Source organism: Erinaceus europaeus, chromosome 22 (assembly GCF_950295315.1).
Source record: "Erinaceus europaeus chromosome 22, mEriEur2.1, whole genome shotgun sequence".
Classification (NCBI taxonomy): domain Eukaryota; kingdom Metazoa; phylum Chordata; class Mammalia; order Eulipotyphla; family Erinaceidae; genus Erinaceus; species Erinaceus europaeus.
This window is the reverse complement of record NC_080183.1, coordinates 2,122,441-2,131,865: the sequence shown is the minus strand read 5'-3', so window position 1 is coordinate 2,131,865 and position 9,425 is coordinate 2,122,441. Positions and strand designations below refer to the sequence as shown.

General features: G+C 45.7%; 1 protein-coding gene across 7 annotated transcripts in view; it reads right to left on the bottom strand.

Moving 5' to 3' along the window:
- Positions 1-5,357: 5,357 nt before the first annotated feature.
- PAPOLA (poly(A) polymerase alpha) overlaps positions 5,358-9,425 on the bottom strand; it is a 48,957-nt gene continuing 44,889 nt past the window's right edge. For all 7 annotated transcript variants that reach the window (XM_007518328.3, XM_016186079.2, XM_016186080.2 and 4 more), the window contains one exon: positions 5,358-7,516. In XM_007518328.3, coding sequence (XP_007518390.1) covers positions 7,421-7,516 — 96 coding nt within the window. In that variant the 3' untranslated portion in view covers positions 5,358-7,420. The remainder of the gene's footprint in view (positions 7,517-9,425) is intronic.

Sequence of the window (9,425 nt, the reverse complement as noted above, 5' to 3'; positions counted from 1 at the left end):
ACTGCCCCTGCGGCTCCAGACAGACTATGACCCACATAGTCAATGACTGCCACCTCTCCAGATTCAAAGGAGGTCTCGAAACTTTACATCAGGCTCAACCTGACGCTGTTGACTGGCTACGGAAGAAGGGCAAACGCTAGAAGAAGAAGAATTAAAGATTAATAACCAGGCATTCAGCCACCCTGTCTGGTGCCCACATCCTGTTCCCAGTCACTGGCCGGCTGTATGTCCCCGCAGATCCCTGTCCTGTCACCTCTCGGGCCCGACCTTCTGAGACCAGAGAAACGGCCTGTTTGCAGGGTGACCCTGGGCGAGGCAGTCTGCATTTTGGTTCCCTCCTCTGTAGATGGTGAGAGCACTTCCTGTGAGGGCCAGCGTCAATAGTGCAAAGAAGTCCCCCGAAGGCAGGCCGTTTGTCCTGGGTTCCTGGGCAGAGCTGTGTTCCTTGGGGTGAGAGTGTGTGTGTGTGGGGTGTGTGTGTGTGTCATGCTTAACACCACTCCACTTTGCCCTGCCCTGCCCAAGTTGTTGATCAAGGAAATCAGTTTTGTTCTTTCTTTGTGAAATCAAGACAGCTTTGGGAATCAGTAGGAGACGGTTTGCCAAGCTGTTGGTAAGATAACTGGCTTTTGTCTTTATCAAATTCAAATGGATCTGGCTCTTTGACTCTTGAAATATATTTACCTGTTAATCCACATGTAATTCCACTAAGAAATGATATAAAACTGTGGGTACTTGAACTAGGTCCTTGCGCACTGTAGCGTCAGCTCCTTTGGGGGCACCATCCAGGCCCTGCATGCCCACCGGTGGACTACTGGCTTAACGACATAAGTCGGCACGATCTTGGCATTTAAAATAAAGGCAGTGATACTTGAGAAATAGTAGGTCGGCGTTCCCTTCCTCTCGCCACTGCTGGGGATCAAGCACAGCACCTAGAACCCGACTGTAAACACTAACTAGCCGTCTGACAGCTGACCCAGTGAGCTAGACTCCTCTCAATGGGTGTGGCGAGAGAACTCAGCTGGTACAAAGAGGTTCCTTCTGACTGAGGCTTTACTGAAAAAACTGACGTCTTGCTACTGGTGAAAAGATTATTTTAAGATATCGTTCCTAAAGTCTGATAATTTAACATATAATCGGACTGTGAAATCACAGCTTTGGCAGATGGGAAAAAAACCCTCATCTTGAGAATTAACTTTCCACTATGAAGAAACTGATGTCCGTGTTTAACTAGACAAAGGTGATGCCATCAGAGGTTTCCTTAAGGAGCAATTTCACCAATCGCTCATTCTAAAAAACAAAAAACCTTGCAACGAGGACAGCTTAAATCAGTCCCTCCACCCTGGCCTGTGTCAACAATTCTGATGACACCAGCAGCTGAAAGGGACGGACGGCATCACCTCTCTCCTAGGATGTGAACTCCACACGAGCAGTCGCAAAAAACAAAACAAAAACCCTGCAGCACCGGACTGCATCCTGTTGCGTCACCCGGGGCTGGGAGACTGGACGAGGCTGCAGCAGCAAAGCTTCCTTCAGCGGGGTGAGGGCCGGGCTCCAGCCACGGGAAGCAGCGTGATGCCCTGGGGATTATCTTGCCAACGCTTTATAGATGTTTGAGGGGGCTGCTTGCCCGGGTGGGGGTGGGTAAACCTGGGTGTTGTAGAAAAGGTACCGTGACACTTCACATAGTTTCACAGACCCTGATCAGGACGAGTATGACAAAGATTCTTAGTTGTAGAGAGTGCCATGTTCTCCAAAGTACTTGTCCTGACCGTTCCGTGGATTCAAAAGGGGGGGGCTGTATACTCTTATCCTACGGTCTTGTCGATCATTATTAAATCAATTTTAAAAAGGGAGGGGGGGGGTCGTAGGCCCAGTCTAGACTAAAGGGCCGCGGTGGCCCGCGCACAGTAACGCGCCTTCTCCTGCTCTTGGCTCGCTGCTGGGAGCCGCATTCCTGGCTGTGAAGGCAGATCGCGCCCTCTGTCGCTCACAGGGAGCAGTCCTGCCCAACTGTCTCCTTTCGACAACTTTGTCATCAATCTCTATTAGCAGCTCCACTGCAGTCAGAGAAACGCAAACAAGGCCCAGTTCTCGTGCCAGATTTCTGGAAATCGCATAGCACCAGGCACCAGTGTGAAAGTTTGTGAGGTGTCGTGCCAGGAGGGAGGCAGCAGCCACGAGGAGCGAGTGAACACCGTGTCGGGGCACTTCACAGCGAGGCGCTAAGCACACACACCGGCCCTCTTGTGCTCAAGGTCTCCAAGAGCCCAGAGAGAGAGTGTGTGTGTGTGTGTGTGTGTGTGTGTGTGTGTGTGTGTGTGTACAGGGACTCTCCAGAAATTACTGGCTTTGAATTTTTCTGACCTTTTTCTTTCTTTTTAAGTAAGACCTGTTTTAAATTATTGGACAGAGAAAAATTGAGAGGGAAAGACAACTACAGCACTGTTTCAATACTTGCCCCCTGCAGGCAGGGCCTTGAACCCGGGTCCTTGCAGTGTAGCCTATGTGCTCACAGACCCAGCCCCTTAAGAGTTGTAATCACTAGAAGAAATAAAAAGTATGACTGTAGACTAAGTGGCCCAGTTAAAGCACAGGAGTGACTTCATCTGCTACAAGCTCAGTTCGAAGTGACCTAGCAAAATAGGAATTGCTTGAACCACACAAAGTCTCTCTTCTCAGACTGAAATTTTTAAAGCCAGAAAACAGCAAACAGCATTTTAAAGATTCAAGTCATGGTTTCTTAAAAGGTTTGCAACTATATTTTTTACTTCTGTTTTTGGCATTATCTTTATTATTTATTGGATAGACAGCCAGAATTTGAGAGGGAAAGGGGAGACAGAGGCACACCTGCAGATCTGCTTCACTACTTGCAAAGCTTTTCCCCTGCAGGTAGGGACCAGGGCTTGAACCTGGGCCCTTCCTTGCCCACTGTAACATGTGTTCAAACTGGTGTGCCACCACCTGGCCCCAGTTTTTTTTTTTAAGAGACCCGGAATATTATAAAGTATGTATGAGCCAGGTGATCAGCCATATGATTAAGACACCACCAACTGCCCGGATATCCCCAGGCCTATGTATGGTACTAACCTGAGCGCTAGCTTAGCAGTTTTACCCATTTTCCTATGTGCAGCCCAAGACTAAAACCTACACTAAGCCAGAATTTACCCTGACGGGCTTCCCAGTAATCTGTTTTGGTCAACGCAATTGTTGGAAAAATGTAAGTCAAACTTACTTTTTGGCAAAATGTTTCAAATTTTGAAAGCATGTAACTATACACACTTACGAGTCTTGGGCACTTTGCTGAGATGTCCCAGAAGCTCTGGCTTGGGGCTCTGGCACCTCTACGTGGCTGGTAGCAGAGCGTCCAGCGCCCAAGTGGCAGTGCGGCTTCCGAGGCCAGGCTGATTCAGCTCTGAGGCGCCTAGATCCTTATTCACAATGTTAGACAAAATGAACACGGCCTTCCTCTTTCCCTAGGAAATTCTGGGACCTATTATGAGGGCGTTTACAGATGCCAGCACAGACGCGTTCCACAGAAAGGACAAAAGCCACACGCATATGAAGCTGAGAAAGAAGTAAGGGAAACCTGGATGTAAAGACAGCAAACATTCTAAAGCTTGAAAGTACAAAATCTGTTCTGTTCACTTCCCAAGACTTTTCCAACCCATCAGCAGAATGTAAAGATACACGAAAATGTAAGAAAAATCACGGTTGTCATTTTTATACATTAGTCTGGATATTTTCAAAATTAACACTGTGAAGTCTCGAAAACTTAAACAACAGTTTGCCCTATGTGGATATTTTAACTATTTGAAAATGTGAGGCTTTTAAAAAGATAATTAGAAAGGGGTGAAAAACAACAACATAATTGTAATCACAGCCCTCCACACACAAGTTTCCGTATTGCCTAACTCCACCCTTCCGAGGTAAGGTTGGAGAATCAGGAGAAGGTGAACAAAGAAAATCGTCTCAGTAAGAAACCTATGTGACGTTTTCATCAACCGTGATGATGAAGTCCTTCCCAGAACACTAAGAATGGTGGGAAGCAGTTGAACGACTTCCCGTGTACGAACCCACTTCTGGAAGTACATGTAGTCACTCCAAAGTGTACAGCTCAGAGAGCGATGCTATCTTTCCTGATTTCAAGAAAGACGTGGAAAGTGTCGTGAGAATTTTGTTGGATGGCAAATATAGAGAAAGGACGCATACATTGATCCTACAACTCTATTAGGCAGAATGAAACCGCTGTTCTCTGTGTGACTGAAGATCTTGTGATGAAATACACTTAATGTGTCGTTTACCAGGTTCAGGCCTGAGTTAAGACCGCACCATTTGTTATTCTGAAGACAAGTGAACGGAAGATAAAGTAGAGACTTAAAAGTATCTACATGCAAAGCAGGCTACGAGCAACTAATTTCCCTCGTCTTGGTCTTCCCGTGGAATCAGAATGAAAGCAGGCCGAATCTGAACGCCTCCTTCAGAAAGGAGGTTTACCTTTCCCTCTGGCCCCAACTGGTGGCTGTGCTGTCAGGAGCCACTGGCCAGTGCCGTCCTGAGCCGTGTCCTCCAGGTGTCCGTTCATCCCAGAATAACACCCAAAGCCACACAGTGCACACACTTCAGCTGCCATCTGACTAATTCGGAAAGGTCCATGGGACGGATGCCCAAAGGCAGTAAGCCTCTGCGTGTTGCTCCGTGCAGGTGTCACGGCAACTCGGTGTCTTCACGTGCTCACCTCGGAGCGCAGGAGAATTCCTACGGAAGTTAAATTCTTAGGACACCAGCCACACTGGGGGCGCAGTGGCACAGCAGCATGCAGGCTTTCCGAGTAGGGCATGTCCGTGTCCCTTTATACAGAGAAACGCTGAGTGTTTAAGGACTTAAGCACAACCCCCAGCGGACTGAAGGGACTGGTGCCACGGTCTCTTTTTCTGCCTCTATTGAAAAGGGAAAAAAGGGAAAAGGCAGTATCTGATTTAAGTAAACTGAGAAGTAGGAATTCTGGCTGCTCTGGACTATGATTCACAGAAAAAGCAACAGTGCCACCTGCTGACACTGGAGTTAAAGCCCCAAAGGCTGAACACCCTCAACGGGCAACGGGGCCGGCTAAGAAAAGGCAGAGACCCCTTGCACAGCTACACACTACAGGTTGCAGATGGACTGATGGTAATTATATCCACATTTTAATCCCGCAATTATAAACTCTGTAATGCCAGCCATGAACACTAGGTCCTGGCTAATGGCACAAATTAATGAGGAACAAGGATCTTCTAAATGTAACCAGAACAAATCTTCAGAAAATCATATTGCTTACTTTAAAAAAAAAATGTTAAAAAGAAATCAGTCAACTGTGGTTTGTTTTTTTTATTGTGTTTTCAATGGAGAAATACATCATCTGTTTACAAAATAGCTCTTGAAAAATACAAGGAGTACAGATACTATAAAAGAAAGCAAACTCCAGTCATGAGACACTACAGACATCATGCGGAAGCAACAGTCTGATCTCCAGCTTATGGAAACTAGAATTCAAGTCACTACACAGAAAAGGTTCAAGTCCCCAGCTTGGCAAAACTTGGGTGCAATTACATGAAACGTTTAATAAACTGAATTATTCTCCCCAATGTGTAAACAAAACGACGAGACTAAATCTGTGCCTGGCAATTCCAATCTAACTCTGAAGCTACACAAAACACACAGACACCTTGTAGCCGTCACCGGGTGGTCTGACCTTGGTTTCTCGGTGGTGGGAGGGCAAGGTGGCCGCAGAGCAAAGATGTGGGAGGCAGAGACAGTGCACACTAGACATTCATCAAGTATGGGGAAAAGAAAGCTTCAATTAATGCAGAGCAGAGCCTACAGGGAAAAGACTACACTCGGACTTCGGGAGATGAGTTGAGAAGGACGAAGAGTTAAGAAACCGCAGTTCGCTGTGAATGCACGTGGGGCAGAATGGAGCACAGGGGCGGGCAGGGCACATGCGCACCAGAAAACCCTGCCCGGCTCACCGTGTCCAGAGTAAGAAAGAGGAAGCTTATCAACATCTGGCGTCTCTCCTACTTCCTAGAGATGGCTGTTCGGATTAATTATGAGCAACTTTTCTTTAAAGAAAGTCCCTAGTCTATTGATAAAACCAAATAGAAATACTAGCTACAAGTGATCGCAATGTTTCTACATGGAAAATCTACTGAAAATGTTGGTCACCCATTTGAAAATAAAAATCAAGTTTAAGATTCTTGGGAGAAAATGCCTTTTGCCCATATGTTTAAAACTGAAAATCAACTTTAGACAGTTCTGTGGAGTGTACAAAATTCCTCGGATTTCAAGATCAGATGGCCATCCAAAACAGACAGCCCTTCAGTCACCCTAGTTTCAGCCATAGGACCAAAATGTAGTGTTCTGTGTCGTGGAGCCACTGGATCACCGGTTTCACGTCATGGCTTGAGAAAATACTGGCATTTTTTTTTTTTAATGTGTAAAATAAACCTTACCTTTGCATACAAGCAGAAAGGAAATGGGTGAGCAAAAAGCTTTGTTTCAAAAAGAACAGATTAAAGATAAAAGAACACGGAGCTCTAATATAGCTCAACGAAAAAGACCTGCCGGCTAACCGCTGACTTGTATGCACTCTAAAGCAATTCTATAAATAAAACCAATGTATCATCTCTTAATCATGACCCCATCAGAAAAGCAAGGATTTCCTAATTGTTCTTTCCATGTCGAATATAAAGCCTAGAGCTGCCATTTCATTTCCATGGGCTCCAGCCGCCCCCAGGGACTGAGCGAGATGTGTTCCTCACTGGAAAGCAGCACATCTCTCAGCATTGCCAGCCAATCTTAGCTCTGATAGTCAAGAAAAATCTTTAGGAAAAAAAGAAAATCCATCGAGCTGAAAATCTAAACTCGGTTCTACCTTCCACTAAAGAAATCCATAAAAGTGCGTCTTCAGAATAAGAAGCGCTCCTGCCAGTCTGTACTGCACTTCACAAACAACGCACCCGAGGCCCACTGATCCAGATGTCAATCACAAATACAAAGAGAGCTTGAGCTTGGCTTTTTTAAAGGCAGTATTTTTTTTTTGTAAGTAGTTAATGCAACTGTTGCTAACACAATAATAATAGTACTCTCCTGGTTTCACATACTAACCTGGACTTCCGATCAAGTGCTGGTTAGCCCAGTAAAGGGAGGTCAACAAAAGAAAATAGAAAAAAGAAAGGGGGAAACGAGGAAAGGGGGGGGGGGAGAAGAAAGAAGGGAAAGGCAAGGAAGGGGAAGGGGAAGGGGAAAGGCAGGGCAGGGCAGGGCAGGAGGCCTAAGTCCATTTTCAGTCCCGTCGCATCTTGCACGCTCCGTTCTCCTCAGCATCTGGAGATGACAGCAGGTCGAGCTGGCATTGCTTAGGGACCCCTGAGGCGCTTCCTCACCGATTCAGCCTCAGCTTTATTGAATTCTTGATAACCGGAATAGGGTTTGCAGGGAGAGCAGGGATATCAGAAAGGTCTGTACTGGATGTTTTCTGAGAACAAAAGCAAAGAACACAACACTGTTCAAAGCACTGTAACTATGAGGTTTGCTCGCCACAGGGGCTTTCCTAAGGAACTGGTGAGACCTTATCCAGTGTCAAGGATCACTCAAGAGGGTTGTCAACAGCATGAATTGCAAATCACACGACCGTAGCCATTGTTCTGCACCTGTAGACATTTTCACAGTAGGACTATTTTAGCAACGTATGAGAGCCGGCATCGGCATCGTCTCAGGTGCGACTTTTTACAGAAGGTCGCGGGAGCAATCTCTCCCGGCCTGTGCTGCGTGTTAGCCAGTGTTGGAGCGCCTGGCCAGCCAGTTCTATCTTCTTCTTCGTCTTTTTTTTTTTTTTTTTTTTTTAAACCAGAGCACTGCTCAGCTCTGGCTTATGGTGGTGCGGGGGATTGAACCTGGGACTTTGGAGCCTCAGGCAGGAGAGTCTGTTTGCATAACCATGATGCTACCTACCCTCCACCCAGTTTTATCTTCTTAAGTGAGTGATTCTCAATTATTCTCGATTCTGAGAAAGCTTTACTATGTTAAAACAGAGCCCCTAGCTTTCTCTGGCTTTCATAAGCACAGGCGAAGCTTCAAATGTTCTAGTATGGGAATCCCCAATACACGTGGAAGGAGGACACATGGCTTCAGCCACGATCCTTCCACCTTCACCCTCAAATTATTCTGAAGCAAATCCCAGAGATGTTATCATTTCATCTATAAATATTTCAAGTTAGTCTCCAAGCAGTAAGGATTCTGTGCTGGAAACAAACACAGTGTGGCAGTTATCTCCCCGGAAGTAAATATTCCCCCTCACACATCACCAAGTATGGCTGAGGATTTTTTAATCAACATACTTTAAAAACAACAGGGTGTGGGACCAGGTGGTGGTCACCTCAAACAACACCTGTTTGAGCGCACATGTTTACAGTGTGCAAGGACCTGGATTCAAGCCCCCGGTCTCCTCCTGCAGGGGAAAAGCTCTGCGAGTGGTGAAGCAGGGCTACAGGTGTCTCTCTGTCTATCAACCTTCCCTTCTCGATTTCTGGCTGTCTCTATCCAATAAAAGAAAGATAATAAATAAATAAAACATTAAAAAAATAACGGAGTGACTTTTCATTCAGGGACTCTAGAAAATCTTTTCATCAGGAAGAAAGTTCTTAGTCTAGAACATCAGAGGGTAAACACACTCCCTCCTCCCAGGGGCACTAAGCCGTGAGCTATGAGAGAAGTCAATCAGAACACATCCACCAGGAGCAGGGGTGGCATTAGCAACACTAAGCACTCTTACTAATGCTGCTTTGCTTCCCTTTCCACGATTGTCTAAGGGTTATAGAAACAAGACATTCCAAAAAGGAAGGAGAATATTCGTATCTTTAGGGATCAGAATGGCTAACAACCAGCAAAAACACACCGGAATGTAGTCACATTAAAATAACCAAGCCACAGAGAGAGCGAAACATCACTGAGCCAGTCGTCATCACTGCAAAGCAGACGCTATCTATGGCCACCATTCTGTAAATGTTAACTGGCTTCAGGTCTACTTAAAGCAAATATTTGCTTTGTCAGCGGACCTAGACTTTGGAGATTCCAGAAGAAAACAGTAAGTTCACAGGTAAGATGAAGGCTCGTCAGTCAGTGAAAAATGTTTCCTGGTCCTAGTGGAAGCCAGGGACCGTCAAAAGTAAAATGTACAAACAAAAGGTTACCGAATGGCAGATCATATTCAATTAGCATTTAAAGAGGTGAACCGAGACGGGAACATTTTAAATATAAAAAGAACATATTAACGTTGCAAAAATAATCCATAAGAACAAATGACTCTCTGTTCTGTCAAGATTTAGAAGCTACTAAGAAAACCTCAGTGAGTCGGCACACTGCCGACTCGTGGGGGCCACAAGGTT